The 19,824-nt window shown below is 41.1% G+C and overlaps 1 protein-coding gene and 1 pseudogene across 6 annotated transcripts in view; both read right to left on the bottom strand.

Annotated features, from left to right (window-relative positions):
- The window catches only part of LOC132870646 (NACHT, LRR and PYD domains-containing protein 12-like), a 426,251-nt gene that overhangs the window by 141,291 nt on the left and 265,136 nt on the right, over window positions 1-19,824 (bottom strand). For all 6 annotated transcript variants that reach the window (XR_009651160.1, XR_009651159.1, XR_009651161.1 and 3 more), the window contains exon 13: window positions 1,005-1,199. Coding sequence is in view for 2 of the 6 variants with exons in the window: in XM_060904396.1 (XP_060760379.1) it covers window positions 1,005-1,199 (195 nt within the window). In the remaining 4 variants the exon portion in view is untranslated. The remainder of the gene's footprint in view (window positions 1-1,004; window positions 1,200-19,824) is intronic.
- LOC132870647 (NACHT, LRR and PYD domains-containing protein 5-like) overlaps window positions 18,513-19,824 on the bottom strand; it is a 147,381-nt pseudogene continuing 146,069 nt past the window's right edge.

Below are 19,824 nucleotides of genomic sequence, written 5' to 3'. Positions count from 1 at the left end.
CAAGACTACAGTTTCACAATGAACATATATGCATTGGGAAATGCACGTTATTTTGGAATAACGTGCTCTGGACTGATGAATCAAATGTGTGGCGCAGACCAAAGACAGCTTCTCAGGAGAAGAACCTCACACCAACTGTGAAGTACGGTGGTGGAAATGCTTCTCTGCTTCAGGGACTAGGAAGCTTGCATTCATTGGCTCAATGATGAATTCTGAATCGTATCAAAGAGTGCTTGAAGATAAAGTGAGGCCATTTGTTCAAAAGTTAACGTTGAACCAGAGGTGGATCTTTCAACAAGATAATGATCCTCAGCACATGAGCAAATCCACCAAGGAACGGCTCAGAAAGAAGAAATGGAGGATTATGGAATGGCCGAGTCAAAGCCCAGATTTGAACCCCACTGAAATGTTGTGGGAAGATTTGAAAAGTGCAGAACATGCAAGAAAACCATCAAACATCTTGCAACTGAAGGAATTTTGCATGGAAGAGTGGTGAAAAATTTCAGCAAGCTGATGTCAGAGACTGGAGGACAATTATACAAAACACATCCAAGAGGTTTTTCTGTTAAAGGGGGCAATACTAGCTTCTGAAGGCAAGGGTGTACTTACGTTCTCCACAGAAGAATATTACATCTATTGATATTTTTGTTGAAGAAATGATTGAAGGAGGGAATTTTCCTTGTCGTTTTGTTCAAGTTTATTATCTTTATTTGGAGGCACTGCATCAAAAGGCTGAAATGTTTGCTCGTTTAAATATTTTGAGAAAAGTCTACAATATCCATGGGATGTGCTGATTTTTTCACATGATTATATTTAATTGGAAATACATTTCCTTATTTCTTTAAAGTAAAAGTGACTCTGAGGAGAAATGATCACTTCATGACTAATATATTTGTTCTGCATGTTTTACTTTTACAGAAAAGTTTAATTGATAAACAACACTGTATACAACTATTAACTGCTGCTTTAGTGAGTTATTGTGACTCTCAGAGAGATGATCTTACCCCAGTGTCTCCAGTTTACAGTGAGGATTCTCCAGTACAGCACAGAGACGCTTCACTCCTGAGTCTTCTAGTTTATTCCCAGACAGATCCAGTGTCTTCACAGTCAGATGCAGTTCTCTCAGACTGGAGGTTTCTGAGTTGAGCACTGAGACCAGAGCTTCAGCGCTTCTCCCTTTAATTGCATCACAACTGATCCTGAAGGAAATAAAATAATACATAATAAACTCACACAAATGATCAAACAGGTCCTCAAATCTTTCACTGCACCATTTCATTTTCATAAATGACAAAAGTACAAACTCCAAGTCGACAACACACTGAAATGCTGTAACAGTAATTCACAGTTAGAGCTGTTCGGATTTGAGTTTCCTGCTGCACACATCATCACTGACACATGGGATCAACGCGCAACATCAAATCTGATCACCAAATCGGGAAATAAGAGTCTGATCTAAAATATTTATAAGAGAAGAAAGGAAAAGAGTTTCAAAAGTCAGGTTTAGATGAAGCAGGCAGGGTTCGAGGCAGAGTCATATTTATCTGAACAGACCAGACATTTGATTTGTTCTCTAATTAGTGAGCGACTGAAATGATCACAGCCCAGTGCTGAAGGGGTTTTATGGAGATACTCATGATGAGCTCATTAGCTAACAGTGTGTGTGTGTGTGTGTGTGTGTGTGTGTGTGTGTGTGTTGCCAGGTGCTCCTTATTTGTTCCTGGTGCCAATTGATTTACAGACTGGACATGTTCTTCCCCTTACACTCTGTGTGTTGTCTCTCCCTGTCTGACCTGAAATCAATAAATCACAGAGCTACAGCAGGGAAAAGAACAAAAGCTGTGAAGGTCAATGGAAAAAATATTAAAATTTATAAAAGATGTCAGGATATTAGAAGAACAAAAGAATAATTAATCATGTAATAAATTGATATGATGTAATAAAAGTAAATAAGAATGTTGTTTCTAATGAGTTCTCTGTGAAAGTCTGTTTTTCCACTTGAATAAAACCTTTTATCAGGTCATAATAACAGTAAAGATTTTAATTATAATTCTGTATTACTGCAAACTCCACATGGTTCTATCGGCCCAGTGCCTGCATCATTACATTTCACTAATAACACAAATTTAATGTGGAGAAATGTGAAGAAAAAGATTTTCAAACTAAACTCAGTGAAGATTTTACACAGAAAAAAAAAACCTCAGTGTTTATTGGAGATTGGAGCCTGCAGTAGAGGTGTAATTGGTAATTATTGTAAATAAACTACAACCTCAATTCCAAAAAAGTTGGGACCAAGTACAAATTGTAAATAAAAATGGAATGCAATAATTTACAAATCTGAAAAACTGATATTGTATTCACAATAGAACATAGACAACATATCAAATGTCGAAAGTGAGACATTTTGAAATTTCATGCCAAATATTGGCTCATTTAAAATTTCATGACAGCAACACATCTGAAAAAAGTTGGGACAGGGGCAATAAGAGGCTGGAAAAGTTAAAGGTACAAAAAAGGAACAGCTGGAGGACCAAATTGCAACTCATTAGGTCAATTGGCAATAGGTCATTAACATGACTGGGTATAAAAAGAGCATCTTGGAGTGGCAGCGGCTCTCAGAAGTAAAGATGGGAAGAGGATCACCAATCCCCCTAATTCTGCACCGACAAATAGTGGAGCAATATCAGAAAGGAGTTCGACAGTGTAAAATTGCAAAGAGTTTGAACATATCATCATCTACAGTGCATAATATCATCAAAAGATTCAGAGAATCTGGAAGAATCTCTGTGCGTAAGGGTCAAGGCCGGAAAAACATACTGGGTGCCCGTGATCTTCGGGCCCTTAGAAGGCACTGCATCACATACAGGCATGCTTCTGTATTGGAAATCACAAAATGGGCTCAGGAATATTTCCAGAGAACATTATCTGTGAACACAATTCACCGTGCCATCCGCCGTTGCCAGCTAAAACTCTATAGTTCAAAGAAGAAGCCGTATCTAAACACGATCCAGAAGCGCAGACGTCTTCTCTGGGCCAAGGCTCATTTAAAATGGACTGTGGCAAAGTGGAAAACTGTTCTGTGGTCAGACGAATCAAAATTTGAAGTTCTTTATGGAAATCAGGGACGCCGTGTCATTCGGACTAAAGAGGAGAAGGACGACCCAAGTTGTTATCAGCGCTCAGTTCAGAAGCCTGCATCTCTGATGGTATGGGGTTGCATTAGTGCGTGTGGCATGGGCAGCTTACACATCTGGAAAGACACCATCAATGCTGAAAGGTATATCCAGGTTCTAGAGCAACATATGCTCCCATCCAGACAATGTCTCTTTCAGGGAAGACCTTGTTTTCCAACATGACAATGCCAAACCACATACTGCATCAATTACAGCATTGTGGCTGCGTAGAAGAAGGGACCGGGTACTGAACTGGCCAGCCTGCAGTCCAGATCTTTCACCCATAGAAAACATTTGGCGCATCATAAAACGGAAGATACGACAAAAAAGAACTAAGACAGTTGAGCAACTAGAATCCTACATTAGACAAGAATGGGTTAACATTCCTATCCCTAAACTTGAGCAACTTGTCTCCTCAGTCCCCAGACATTTATAGACTGTTGTAAAGAGAAAAGGGGATGTCTCACAGTGGTAAACATGGCCTTGTCCCAACTTTGAGATGTGTTGTCATGAAATTTAACATCACCTAATTTTTCTTTTTAAATGATACATTTTCTCAGTTTAAACATTTGATATGTCATCTATGTTCTATTCTGAATAAAATATGGAATTTTGAAACTTCGACATCATTGCATTCCGTTTTTATTTACAATTTGTACTTTGTCCCAACTTTTTTGGAATCGGGGTTGTACAAGAATCAAGTATTGTATTAACACACTCTGTATCGCCTTCAACTCAAAACATCCCAAAACAAAGTATATTTACTTGAGTACTGGACTGAAGGACATTTTTCATATCTATACTTTATTAATTTTTTGGAAACTTGTGACTTTTACTCCATTACATTTGAAGGACAAATATTGGACTCTTGACTCCAGGACATTTCTATGAAGATTCCTGTTGTTACTTTGATAAATTAGCAAATTAATAAATTAGCAGATGAATTTTCGTTTCTTTTCTAAAATGCGAGGCCATACGCTGTGTTTGTGACAGGAGAAAACCAATCACAGTAAACTCCGCCTACGATCAAGTTCAAAGTGTTCACTGCATTTTTTTGAACAGTTCAGTTTGAACTTGGTGGTGGTGATGATGGTAATGATGACTACAGCAGATGAAAATGATGGTTCCTCACCAGAGCCCCCAGGGCCAGATCAGAAGTCCATGTTTTAGAATTTTGAAATGAACAAAGATTTGTATGGTTTTAAATGTTTAGTCTGTTTACCGCAAACAAACTTCATCACTGTTACACAAATTTTCCGTCCAACCTGAGAAAGCATGGTGAGGGATGTAAACATTAGCCAGCAGGGTGGGGGTGTTAAATAAAAGGAAAAAAAAACAGAAAAAAAACCCCTGTCCTTTTGTCGATTCAATTGCATTTCTATGTGCATTTATACAGGCTTTGTATCATATTGTACACCAGGGGTGTCAAACATACGGCCCGCAGGCCATATACGGCTCGCACGATGATTTTAAATGGCCCCCATGTCAGTCCCTGTATTTTTGTGTCAACTGGCTATCATTCCTGCAAAACGTAGTTCAAACATTGCGCATGAACGTCAGGGGAATATGGAACGAACATTCGGAGTTTCCAACCGATTAGGTCAAGGCCATGTGCATCGCACTGCATATCTCCCGCTGCGTGCAAGGAGGGATTTGAATCATCGAAGAGTTATCAAGAAAAATCCATCTGTTTTGCGGGTCATCGTTCCATCGTCAAACAAACATAAGTAAGGTGGAATAAGGAAGTACGAGGAACATTTCTGCACAGAAAACATTTCTGCACAGTTTCTAAGTCTTTAGAAACTGGTCCTGTAGAGAGCACATGGGGCCTGGTGTTCGCGAAAAGCCTTGAAAGCGCACTTTCAGGCTTTTTCTAGACCAGTCTAAATTAGACCCAGAACATTCCAATAACGTAAATGTGCCTGGTAAAATTTGTCCAGGAGGGCACAGATGGAAGTTTCAAGATGTAGGCATTATATTTATGTAGTGTATGTGTTTATCACCAATTACTGGTCTCCTCCCATGGCTAGAGATATGGCAGCATGTTTATGCTGCAAAAATACCCAATTTGCACTTTTAAACACTATTAATTTCCAGAAAATGTAAAAAAAAAAAAAAATTGTATTTTCACTGGGAACAGACTTAATAAAATATATGAATCTAGACTAGATTCATACTTCTACTCAACCAGTATAACAATTCACACCAGTCAGTTAAAATAATATTTGATATTTTATTATGTTTGACTTTGTTCCCAGTGAAAATATGCAATTTTTTTTACATTTTCCGTTTCCAAATACTGTTTAAAAAGTTTAAAACGGGTATTTTTGCAGCATAAACATGCTGCCATATCTCGTCATGGGAGGAGACCAGTAATTGATGATAAAAATCACATACACTACATAAATATATGCCTACATCTTGAAACGTCCATCCGCAACCCTACAGGGGGTAGGGGGTAAGAAACGTCAATATTTAAACATGTTCCCCCACCTAGATTTCTTTAGATTTTTTTTTTCTGGAGTACTAGGCTATATATAGATACCAGTCATGCAAAAATAATTTTTTTTCTAGGCCCGCCCATTTTAGTGCTAGATTCCCTAGGCTACATCTCTGAAAATATTATTTATTCATGTTTAATTTTTAATAAAGACTAATATATATATATATATATATATATATATAAATCTCTGGACCTTCAGTTGCATCCATATCTAAACTAGATTAAAATACTGACCAGTCTTGAACAGTCAAGGTTCTAAAATACATATTTGCATGGTACAGGTGCATGTCTGCATGCTATATATATATTTTTTTATTTTCATTGATTGCTTTCCAGAGAATACTAGTTCCATCCACCATGAAGAAAATCCGACAGCAGGAATACAAACATAGGTGGGCTGCAGCCACTAGAACTTTGAAGAAGCCATGCAGAGACACATTTGTGGAAACTGACAAAAGTGACAAATCGTCTGACGAAGAGTGCACAGACCTGCATAATAATGGAGCATCACGTCCACCACTACCAGTATTACAAGTACAGGCAGAAACCAGGACAACAACTACAAACGAAGGTTCTACAGCTACCAATGAATCAGAATTTGAAGATGCTGCTTCCGATGGTTACCCTAAGCTTCCAGATCATGATGATCATTCCGATGGTGGATGAGACAACATTGACGAACATGAAACAGTGTCATCAGATGCAGATTCAGAAAGCGAAAGTGACAGTTTTGAGGACAAATTATCATCCTGGGTGACAGAGTACCAAGTCAAACAAAATGCTGTGGACAGTCTTCTAAAAGTACTCAAGACATCTGGCCATCCTGATCTACCGAGTACAGCTCGTACTTTGCTGCACACTGCTAGCCAGGTGGAAACTGAAGTCAAATCTGGAATGGACTATTATTATTTTGGATTGGCTAGTGAGCTGGTGAAACATTTGAAGATGTATCCACTGCATAAAAGAGCAGAAGTGGATAGAGTAGAACTTTCATTGAACATTGATGGCCTGCCATTGTTTAGAAACTCAACTGTGTCATTGTGGCCAGTACTGTGTGCTATAGTGAACATAAAGCCAACGACAGTCTTCCCTGTAGCCTTGACCTGCGGAAAATCCAAGCCCACTGATTTGGATTTCTTAAATGATGCCATTCAAGATCTGAAGATGATTCTTCAGCATGGTCTGCAAGATGGTGAGGAAACCATTCACATCACCCTCAGATGCATAGTCTGTGATGCACCTGCAAGGGCCATGGTTAAAATGACGAAGCCATTTACTGGGTATTTTGGATGTGACAAATGTGCTCAGCGAGGTCAGTGGTTCGGATGGATAACCTAACCAGAAGTAGAAAACCTAGATCTTCGTACAGATTCATCATTTCGGAACCACTCGAACGAAGAACATCACCATGGGGAATCTCTCCTATGTTTGCTACCCATTGATATGGTGAAATCGTTCCCTATAGACTATATGCATCAAGTGTGTTTGGGTTGCATGAAGAGGCTGTTACTTATATGGATGTGAGGTAGAGGAGATGTGAGGCATTCAGCAGACCAGATCCATCAGATAAGTCTCTGGCTGGACGGAATGAAAAAAATTTATCCCCTCTACCTTCGCACGGAAACCACACCCCTTGACAGATGTGGACTGGTGGAAAGCCACAGAATATAGACAATTCCTGCTCTATACAGGGAAAATAGCCTTGCATCGAATTATTAGGCAGGACTTGTATGATCATTTCATGACTGAGTGTTGCCCTTTCCATCCTTGAGAGTCCTGAGCTTGCTCAAACGCACAGAGGCTATGCCAACGAACTGCTTGTGCACTTCATTTCACAGGGCCGCAAGTTATACGGCAATGAGTTCCTTGTATACAATGTGCACTCTCTGCTTCATCTAGCTGATGAAGTGAAGGAGCATGGATATTTAGATGCCTGTTCAGCTTTTCCGTTTGAAAACTACATGCCTGAGCTCAAAAAGATGTAAGATCAGGAAGAAGGCCAATGGCACAAATTGTCAAAAGACTAAGTGAAAGGAGTACAAAGCCAAAACTAGCAGTAAAGGGCAACCCAACAGTATCAACAAAGTCACCAAACAATGCCTTGTACTGCCTAGTCATTCATGCTGAGAGGTGATTCATGCTGTCAACATGCCTGAGGACTCTTTCATGTGTTGAGTGTACAAACATTCTGAACCGTCTTCACTGAGCCATGTGATTCTCGCATCATTGGGGTGTATAGTGTGCATAGGAGAAATGCACACGAGTTGTTTCTGCAGAACGCTTGACCATGCGTGCTATCAGAGTAGAGCATGATGACACAGGAAAATCAACATTCATGAGGCTCTTGCATGAATAGGCATATACTAGTAGGTCTGTTTGAAAATAGCAGTGTAGCATTAATTATGCAAATAGTAAACTAGACTACTAGCCGATTAATGCATGACATGGATACAAAGTGACAAGGACACAAAGTGACAAGGACAAATGTTTGTGGGTCTCTTAATTATTGCATTAATAACCTAGCCTAGTAAACTAGACCCACCCGCCTAGCGGCCAAAAATATTTTTGCCTACGAGTGGGTCTAGCCTCGCACCATATAAACAAAACACCCCGGGCATCAAATCGTGCCTGCCAATCACAACGCAAGGTTTTTGTTTGGATTCTTTGGGCAGGCTTTTGCAGGAGTGACAACAAAGCTGCGCGACACTAGAGAAAGCACAACAGGAAAGATGGCTAAGGCTAGAGAACAGCACGCGTTTGACTCCGCTTTGGAATCAGTTTTAGAAGAATTAGACTTGGAGTTCTCGTTGAAACATGAGCAGGAAGAGGCTCTCCGCTCATTCCTTTTCAAGAAGGACGTTTTTGCTGTTTTGCCAACCGGCTATGGCAAAAGTCTGATCTACCAGCTGGCTCCGCTGGTAGCCAAAAGGATGGGGCTAGTTTGTGCAGTACGAAGAATTAATAAACAGCTTTGAAACATTACTTTTTGATTGTTTCTTATTTTCCCGTTATTTTAAATTTAAGGGAAATTATTTCACCAAACACCACTAAATAAAAATAAAAACTCAAAAACAGTTTAAGCAAACCCTTGAAAAACACTTGAAAAAAAATAAGAGTTAAGTATGTGGTACAGACTCCAAACTTGTGGTCATTATCTCCAAACTTCTTAATATCTAGAACCTGTTTATTAATTAATACGCATTTTGAAAAATTATTTATTTCAAGGCCTCCCCCACTGCTTTCTGTCACTCTGACTACGTCACAGTCACTGTTGCGCTGATTGGTCAGAGCGTTGGCCTATACGCACAGAGACAGTTTGAAAGACAGCGGGTTGTTCCCCCCACCCCCTTCGGAAATGTCTACGAGCGAGGCCAGACTAAATATTCACATTTAGTCTGGCTTGCCAGGCTATTAATAACCTTAATTTGTGAACCTCTCACAAATGTTTGTGGGTCTCTTAATTATTGCATTAATAACCTTAATTTGTGAACCTGTCAACTCCATTTTTGTAATATGCTTTTGTTTTTCAAGATGTACATTGTGGTGGAGTTCCTGAGCGAACGTGGTGCAGTTTGTTGTGCCAGTGATCTGGACAGGCACGGAAGCCGAGGTATGCAGGAAAGATTTGTTATGGATTTTAACCTAAAGTACCAGTAACAATAACCAATGACTGTCACTACTTCCCTTACTCAAGACAAACCTAAGAGCTGTGATCCCTTTTTGTTTTTGTACCTAGGGTCATTTCTGCTACTGGCCACCCGGCTCAGTAGCAAACTGCTCGAGTAGAGCCCGGCAATGTGAGGAACCTGACAAGCAACGCTGGAAAAGGGTGCCAGTCAGGATCTTTGTGAATACCTTTACTGGTGAGGAGTCTCTCCTTTTATGACTAATGTAATGGACTGGAGTAATTCGCTGCTGTACATACATGTACAGATGGAATAACATGAATTTTCTATGCAAGAACATTCAATTTTGTGAACATTTTATTCAGTATATCATTCTGGCTACTTTATTGTAGAGAGCTATGAGAAAGCCCTCTGGTTTGAGCAACAGGCTGAAGATACCTCAAACATCAAGTCTGATCCTGAGACAGGCCCAGGCAAGAGGACACGCCGGACACCAGAACATTTCCAAACTTGAGAGACAGACCATGAATCAGTCGATGCCGATGGTGAGTACTGGTCAAATGCTTTTCATCTTTTTTCATCATATTTGTGTTTCATTACAAGGCATGTGTATTTAAGACTGGACAATAATAAAATGAACTAGAAGAATTATTTTTTTGTAAACAAAAACTGAAAACATATCCCCCCTTGACAGCAGCAAGTCTTGCAATTCAACAAAATTCAGTTGTTTTGGAAATGTCTGAATTTTGTGATGTTTGGCTGATTTTTAGATGAAGATGATAAGCTACCAACACCAAGGAAGAGAATGAAAGAGGACTATGTTGTGCCCATGCCCAATCCTCCTGCTTTTGATGGGGCAACCACTTCTTCCCGCCACTCATCTGCCAACAGGATCAGGCAGAGCACATCGGGGTCACAGAGGACCAGGCAGTCGCACTCACCACGCCCCCCTGAGGCAGAGCATATCAGGGACCAGGTAGGGCCAATGATTTTCCATTTCAAAAATTTATGTTTTCCGTTTCAGAAAAGTGTAATTCCATTTCATTTAGTACATTTGCATATAAAAATTCCGTTTTGGGCACTTTCGGGTATTTTCACCCAAAACCTGAAGTAGATACATATTAGTAATGGGACCTCGTAGTGTTGCCAAAACATATTAAACACATTAAATACTGAGTATATGTTACTTTAAGAAGTCAAAATTGCTGCAGAGACAGCAGAAGGCTTTGAAATATGAAATTGATTATTTGCCTCCAAAACCCCAAATTCCGTTAATTCTGTTTTGTCACCGGTAATAACAGAATATCATTGGCCCTAACCAGGCAGTCGCGCTCAACAACCCCCCCGAGGCAGAGCACATCAGGGACCAGGCAGTCTCGCTCAACAACCCCCCGAGGCAGAGCACATCAGGGACCAGGCAGTCGCGCTCAACCCCCCTGAGGCAGAGCACATCAGGGACCAGGCAGTCCCGCTCAACAACCCCCCCGAGGCAGAGCACATCAGGGACCAGGCAGCAGTGCTCAATAACCCCCCCCTGAGGCAGAGCACATCAGGGACCAGGCAGTCCCACTCAACAACCCCCCCGAAGCAGAGCACATCAGGGACCAGGCAGCAGTGCTCAATAACCCCCCCCCCCCCCCCCAAGGCAGAGCACATCAGGGACCAGGCAGTCCCGCTCAACAATCCCCCCAAGGCAGAGCACATCAGGGACCAGGCAGCCACGCTCACCAACCCCCCCCCGAGGCAGAGCACATCAGGGACCAGGCAGCCGCGCTCACCAACCCCCCCAAGGCAGAGCACATCAGGGACCAGGCAGCCGCGCTCACCAACCCCCCCGAGGCAGAGCACATCAGGGACCAGGCAGCCATGCTCACCAACCCCCTGGAGGCAAAGCCCATCGATGGAGACACCCAAGAGAAGCACTCCTGCCTCAAGAGAACAGAGGCTTGAGAATGAAAGTGAGTCATATATTCCGAAGCATTAAGGTTGATGTTATTGATCATGACCATAGTGCTATTTGCTTGTGAACAACACGTCTATTTCACATGGTGGCCTGTCATATTTTTTATCTTTGCAGTCATCCAGCTGAAAATTAAGGTTCAAACTCTACTTGAAAACTAAGGAGAAATCCTGCACCTTCTCAGGAGGATGTCGGCCAACTCTCTTGATGGCGGTGAGCCTGTAGATATTGAGGACCTCATTCCCCAGCCACTGCGTACCAAACACGAGCTCCAGGAGCTCTGTGACAAGTTGGAACAGGACGACACATACAGGGGCAAAATGGTAACTATACTTGTAAATGGTAAATCTATCCACTATAAATGACGAGTCCTCTAGTTGGATCTAATCTGCTGGTATTATTTATTATATTTTTAGCTGTGTACTGTGTACTCACTTCACTCTAAAATGATGTCCATGAAATGAATGGCAAACTAATGGGTAAATAAGTAGAGATGAAAAATTATTTGAAATAATTGACTAATGTTTATTTTCTTGTTTTATTTCACATAGATAAAGGCCCTGGCTGCCTTGGGAGGATGTGACATACCAGAAGGGATAAGACTGATGTGCCGCCACATTGCAGAAAACAGGCTGTGGGAGCAGTATAGCATGAAGGGGAGGAAAAGCAAAGTGCCTTTTCAGAACCTGCGGTTATGCAGGGTATTAGTAAGTATTTTTTGATATTGTCAGGACACACATAGGCTGAATCAACTTTTAGATACTGACAATAAGAAGATGCCTACTGTCCTTAATCATTTAATTTTGTTTACATTATTTCAGAGGCTGCAACCTTTGCATACAAAAATAAGAATCTGAAAAAAGATGATGTGCTTCAAGAAGTTGCCGATGTCATGAAGTACGCAGCCCACAGGCCTGGAGGGTCTAAGTACAAGCCGCCAAAGGTGAATAACAAACCCCCAAAATAAATTAATAATATCAAAGGGAAAGAAAAGGACACATACATACAAACATGCATACCTTGTGGTGTAACATTTTAAAATCAGTTGTCAACTCATATGTTATTTGGTTATAAATTGGTGTGTTATTCAGTTATTTTTTCATTGGTTTATTATAGAATAAAACCCAGAATGGAGGACCTCAACTAGATGACAGCAACACCGAGAATGATGCCTAGACAGCAGTTGACTAGACAGCAATTGACTAATGAACATGCAGGGACTAATTTGTTTAAAATGAACATAATGGCTTAATTTCTGGTAGATCAGATTAATGTGACACTGTCATTGTTTACTGTTGTAGTGAATATATAATAAAGAACAATTAGTCCAAACCCTAATTATAATTATTTCCATTAAACAGAAATCAAAAGCTGGTTCTTAAATAATGTTCTAAAGAGGTTCTCAGTATGTCCTGTTCTAACGTTCTGGCCAAACGTTCTGCAAACCAAACAAAAACTCCACACCCTAACATTCCCTGAACGTTACAGGGTAATGTTGTCGCAACTTAATAGCAACGTTCTCCTAATGTTCTTAAAATGTTCAATTGTTAAACATATGTTTAACATGCTCACAGCAAGTTGCTGTACCAAAGGAGTACAATATTCGTAGACATTACCAAACTGCTCATGCAGAAAAGTTTGATCGTTTTACTGGACAGCTGTGGGAGGATAAACTGAAGGAGTTGGTGGATAGCTTAAAGGTGCCCTTCCACCAAAAGCGTTTAATACTGGCTCTTTTTGAAATACCATAGTTCACTCCGAGTTGCATATGCATGCGAAAATGTAATTCTACCCCCATTCCCTGTATTAGCTTATGAAAGAAAATAGTCGGAAAAACAAGCAGATCTGAAAAAGCCATACGATCTTACGTCACTTTGTAAATTAGTATTCATGGCCTCGTCCACCTTGGCTTGCGACTGCCCACGGGAAGGAAGTTCGGATTTAAGCGCGAGGAGAGTTTAAGCGCGAGAAGAGCAGTGTTGCCAGATTGGGCGGTTTTTTAACATATTTTGGGCTGGAAAACGTCAGCAGTATCTGGCAACACTGGAGGAGAGATAGCGCGAGGAGAGTTTAAGCGCTGTAGCATAAGCCACATAAAGTTTTGATTATTGATTAGTAGCATAAACTAGTATCTATTGTCTAAGACATTTATTTATATTTCATATTAAAACGTCTATGTAAATTAATACATAGAAAGCCTGGCCAGGCGCTGAACGTTCTTCTGCCTTCACTTTAAGAGATATGGGCGTTTACAAGAGAAATTCAGGGTGAGCAGGAAGTCTATAGGGTTCTTCACTGTCACTCACCCTGTCACTGTCACATGCCTTCTCACTCCCTATCCTATGGATATAGTCCCTTTAACTCATTTTTTGCTCATTTTTTGAACAGGGACGCGGAAAGAGGGATGAATGGGGGTAGATGGAAGCCAGTGCGCCAACATTCTGATATCCTCCAGAATTCTTTAATAGTCCGAAGTAAATTGAAGGCTACACGTTGATGGATTACTTTGCCCTTTTTGAGAAATGTACTGTCGGACTTTCGCGGACTTAAACTAAAGAGGTGAGAGTGTTCCTTTTTTCCCCTAATTTTGCTGGCGGGATTGTTTTTGTTTTTAGGAAAGCGCACGGGCGGTGCGCGTTTTTGGTTATACTGCTTACGCAGTGTTTGGACTAAAGACTCTGCCCTAAGGGCTATTTTCTCTCTCTCTCTCTCTCTCTCTCTCTCTCTCTCTGCACCATTACACAATAAATATTCACATTGAAAGTATTTTGTACGCGCGTTTCATGAACCGAGTTCAAGAATTTGTTGACAACTCGCATTGAGCTTGTTACAGTGCGAGGAGAGTGTTATCTACATTGTTACTGGTCAAAACATCGATGTCAAGACCATAATAGCCAATCAAAACAGTTTTTACAAAGACACCCACATCTGACCCACAGTGCTGTTAGCCAATCAGAGGTAACACGTTTACTGATTGCTGTTAGCCAATCATAGGTAACACGTTTACATGTCATGAAATATGTGGCAGCGGGGGTGTGGCCAAGCGCCGGTCTGTGACAGGAGGGCGGAGTCAGGGAAGGTAAGTGACAGAATCACTTGAGAGCAATTAACCTGTGTTTGTGTGTCTTCCCAGCAACCACGCCCTATATAAGGAGAGAGAGAGCAGAGGAAGTGAGCTCTCTCCTGCACCAGACGACTTGTGTGTTTAACTGAAAAGGAACACAATAAATAGTTTTTTGAACTCAGTTCTGTCCTGCCGTACTTCTGTGCTCCACCCACCTGCTCTGACCTCTACAAAATATTAATGAGTAAGAGCTGAAATCCTGTCGTTCTCCCGCCACTCACTCCTCCAACAAACTAGAACAGCCTGAAACAGGAGAACCACAGCATTTTTTTTTTCACCAAAACCGGCTCACAGGGCATTCATTCAGACTAGAGACCACCACACAATTAATGAAAAAACAATGCAATGGGACCTTTAAAAAAAGCAGCAGTCTGTATTCAGGAGGAGTTCCGAAACAAGTGAGGCTGCCATGAAAGCCAGCTATCTAATAGCCAATGAGATAGCACAGTCTTCAAAGCCATTTTCTGATGGCGAATTTGTGAAAACTTGTATGATGAAAGCAGCAGAGCTTGTATGCCTGGATATCAGGCTTTCACCAACATTACAGAGCATTTTTAACATAGTTACTGGGAGAACAAATGGTCTCCCAGTGGCCAGATTTGGTCTCCTAGTCAATGCCAAACCAGCTTCACTGGGAGACCAATTTAAACCATGTCTTGTCTTATAATTTGGTTCAATCAGTTGCAATTAATTAACCAAGTACCATGCAAGTCTACATTTAACAAGGAAAACTTGGCACTGCATTAACTATGTTAATATTATGCTGGCTGAAACGAGGATTCGTAATGCAGCAATTTGCATCAAAGAATATGCCACAGCGGTGCAGCCGCATGGACTCTGGGGCCTGTGATTGTATTGCCCAGACCAGTTGTTCTCCTAGTGGAAAGTCCTTAAAAAATGCTCTGCAACATGAGCCTTTCTAGAAACACTGTGGCCTCTCGAATCGATGACGTTGCTGGACAGCTGACAACAGCTTACTACAAGAATTCACGACTTTGTTGCTTTCTCCATTGCAATTGACGAAAGATGTAACAGATGTAGCACAGCTGGCAATTTTTATTTGAGGTGTTGACTCCGCTTGTAACATCACAGAGGAATTTATTGACCTGGTGGCCATGACGGACACTACGAAGGCTAGTGACATCTTCAGCAGTCTTGTCATGTCTTTGGATAAAGTGGGAGTGGACTGGGCCCATGCTATAAGTCTTGAGATTGATGGTGCACCATCAATGATTGGTGTGAAAGCTGGAGTTGTGGCCAAATTCAGAGACAAAGTGCAGCAGTGTGGAGGTGGTGAGTTTTGGAATTTCCGCTGCATTATACACAGAGAAGCGCTCTGTTGCAAAACACTAAAAATGGACAATGTAATGTCGGTTGTCATTGACACCGTCAACTTCATTCGAGCAAAAGGACTCAATCATTGCCAATTTGATACTCTCCTTGCCGACCAAAATATTCACCACTCTCTACCATACCACACTGAAGTGCGCTGGGTAAGTCATGGGACTGTATTGAAACGTTTCTTTGAACTGCGAGAACAAATAGCCAAATTTATGACTTGGAAAGTGAAAACTGTGACTGAGTTAAGTGATCCGGACTGGATTTGCGATCTCGCATTTATGGTCGACGTGACAGGGCATTTGAATGACTTAAATATGACAATGCAAGGTTGGAACAAACTGATTACTGACCTGTACACCAGTGTTCGAGCTTTCCAGAGCAAACTTGGCCTTTGGGAAACACACAACTGTCTCAAAGTAACCTCATACATTTCCCCCCCCCGGCCTTGCAGTCTACTTCTGCTCCTCGCTTGGTCCGGCGTTATAGAGAGAAGATTGCTGCACTAAAGAATGAATTCCACAGCCGCTTTCATGAATTCCACCAACTTGAAAGCCGGTTCTCAGTGTTTACCTCTCCGTTCACCGTGAGCGCTGCCGAGGTGCCATTTACATATCTCCAGCTAGAGCTTATTGATTTACAGTTTAACACTGTATTACAGCAACATTTTAATACAGTGGACCTCGAAATGTTTTACCAGGGCCTTCGGTCCCGTTATCCCAGCCTGACTGCTTTTGCAGCCAAACTCCTCAGTATGTTTGGGACAACTTACCTCTGTGAACAAGCATTTTCTGTTATGAATCTAAACAAAACTGCACTGAGATTTCAACTTGCACACAGCCACCTTAATCATATCATGAAAGTTTCAACTGTGCAGAAACTAAATCCTGATTTTGATGAGTTGGTGAAGAGCAAGAGATGCCAAATGTCTGGGAAAAGCAACTGAAATGCTCTCACACACACACACACACACACACACACACACACACACACACACACACACACACACACACACTCTATCTCTCTATCTCTCCCCTTTCACTCACTCACTGTACCTTTCTTAGCCACAGGTTTTTTTTTTTTAAGTGGTGAGCACAAACAAGTGTTATGGACACTGTGCACGTTGTTGACTGCAGTTTATTCTCATTAATGTCAGTCTATGAATGAATATTGGTCAGTTAACTAATAAAAGTTGCATTTGAAAATGTTACTGTTGTAGCCTATATGTTTATTTTTTATTTTTTTCACCCACACTGTTTGAGTGGTTAGGACAATTATTTCACAGCTTCAAAATTTCACATAGGCCAATATTTCTGTTTAGTCATGGTTTACTCTCAGTGAAATGTTACATTTAAAACCAATTTTGAATAAACCAATCATACTGCAATACAGATTTCATGGTTGCACATTTTGAACATGTTCACTGATTATGTGGCCCTAGGTAACCTATAAATTCAATGATGTGGCCCTCTATGAAAATGAGTTTGACACCCCTGTTCTACATGCTTTTTATTCTACAGGTTCTACAAGCGAGTCACTGCATTCAGTAGGTTGTTTCCAAGTCATTAGATTCTGTAAATGCATCGTGGCAACAAACCAACAACACCTTGGTATTAAAAAGGAAACAAAAACAATCATGAAAAAGTATTTTTGAAGACTGAAGTATTTTTAAAAGCAAATCCTCCAGCACTGTAATTCAAGTAAAAATTCGACTGAACAACTTTCACTTGTATTGGAGTAACATTTGACCAGGAGGATCTTTACTTTCACTCAAGTAATGGAGTTGTGGATTTTGTCCCAAAGTGCAGATTTGTCCAAGTGATTTCAGTTTCTCTCTTTCTAACAGTAGAACAGTTATATTCAGCTTTACTTACATTGCTTTTCTGGATGCTGCAATCACAGGCATCACCTTCACAAGAACCCAATCTGGTATCTTCTCTGTACTGGTATATTTACTCAGGTCAAACTCCTCCAGCTCCTGTGCTGAAGTCAGTAACACAAACACCAGAGCAGACCACTGTGAAGGAGAGAGTTCACTTTGTTTTCCAGATTTCAGGTACTGTTGGATTTCCTCCACTAGAGAATCGTCACCCAGTTCATTCAGACAGTGGAACAGATTGATGGATTTTTCTGCAGGAAGATCTTCACTGATCTTCTCCTTAATGTACCGAACTGTTCTGCTATTTCCTGTCCAGGAGCTACTTCCTGTCCGTGTTACTAAGGCATGTAAGAGTTTCTGATTGGACTCCAGTGAGATACCTAGAAGAAAGCGGAGGAACAGATCCAGATGTCCAGTCTGACTTTTTAAGGTCTGATCTACAGCACTACTGTGTACACCTGAAATTGTCTTAAAGGACTGACTCTGATCAAGAACATTTCTCTTTTCCTTCATGAAGGTCAGATGCACATACAGAGCTGCGAGATGTTCCTGAATGCTCAGATGAACAAAGCAGTACACTTTACTCTGGTGAAGCCCAACCTCCTCTCTGAAGATCTGCGTACACACACCTGAGTACACTGCTGCTTCTGTCACATCAATGCCACACTCTCTCAGGTCTTCCTCATAGAAGATCAGGTTGCTTTTCTCCAGCTGCTGAAAAGCCAGTTTTCCCAATTTGAGAAGCATTTCATCATCACTCTCCTGCTTCTTTGAATACTTTCCTCTGATGATGTTTGTCTGAATGATGAGGAAGTGTGTGTACATTTGAGTCAGAGTCTTGGGGATCTCTCCACTCTCTGCTTCACCCAACATTCTCTCTAGAACAGCGGCTGAAATCCAGCAGAAGACTGGGATGTGACACATGATGTAGAGACTTCTTAATGACTTCAGGTGTGTGATGATGTTCTCGGCCAGGCTCTGATCACTGACCCTCTTCCTGAAGTACTCCTCCTTCTGTGGGTCATTGAACCCTCGTACCTCTGTGACTCGATGGACGTACTCAGAGGGGATTTGATCAGCTGTTGCTGGTCGGGAGGTGATCCAGATGAAAGCAGAGGGAAACAGATTCCCTTTGATCAGGTTTATCAGCAGCACATGCACCGATGCTGATTCAGTTACATCACACACTCTCACTGTGTTCTGGAAATCCAGAGGGAAACGACACTCATCCAATCCATCAAAAATGAACAGAACCTTTTCCAAACTGGACATTTCTGTTTCTTTTGTTTCCTTAAAACAGATATGAAGGAACTCCATCAGACTCAGTTTTTGGTCCTTCATCAGATTCAGCTCTCTGAAAGGAAGTGGAAATATGAGGGAGATGTCCTGATTTGCTTTCCCTTCAGCCCAGTCTACAATAAACTTCTGCACAGAGACTGTTTTTCCGATACCAGCCACTCCCTTTGTCACTACAGTTCTGATGAGCTCGTCTTCTTCAGATAAGGGCTTGAAGATGTCGTTGCATTTGATTGGTGTTTCCTCTGTTGTTTTTCTCCTGGACACTGCCTCGATCTGTCTCACCTCATGTTCTTTATTGACGTCTCCACTGTCTCCCTCTGTGATGTACAGCTCTGTGTAGATCTCATTCAGGAGCACTCGGTTTTCCTGCTTTATTATCACTCCATTTAAACACTGAAACTTCTTCATCAGATTTAATTTGAGCTTTTTCTGGACTTCATTTCCAGCAGCAGATTCTGGGGCATGTCTGTGTGACAGGGTGAAGTAGGAAGACATGGTGAGACATGGGCTCCAATTATTAGAGTTTAAGATCAGTTTTTCTGACTGGTTTCCACAGATAGGTCTTAATAATGTTATCACTATGCACTTGTTTTATTCTCCTGTATGTTTTCTATAATCTAATCAGTCTCTATGAAATAACAGCAGAGAGGTTTATAATACCAGTGCGTCAGTGTCACAGTCATGGTGTTGGGTTTGATCTTACCCTGTATCTGTGAAGATCTTTTCTATTCTGTCTCCTGCATTCTGTAAAACACTGGGAACAAAAATAGTCACTTTTAAAGACAATAACTTTCATCCCTTTCATACCGTAGTCTCAACTTTAGCCTGAATTTTACTGTAATAAATGTGACAAGTGCATTATTATTTAGAGAACATAGTACCAAGGGGGCGTTTTTATTTTCGTCTTCTAATTTTTTTTCTC

Source organism: Neoarius graeffei, chromosome 22 (genome assembly GCF_027579695.1).
Source record: "Neoarius graeffei isolate fNeoGra1 chromosome 22, fNeoGra1.pri, whole genome shotgun sequence".
Taxonomy (NCBI): Eukaryota; Metazoa; Chordata; class Actinopteri; order Siluriformes; family Ariidae; genus Neoarius; species Neoarius graeffei.
This window is presented reverse-complemented; position numbering and strand designations above follow the sequence as displayed.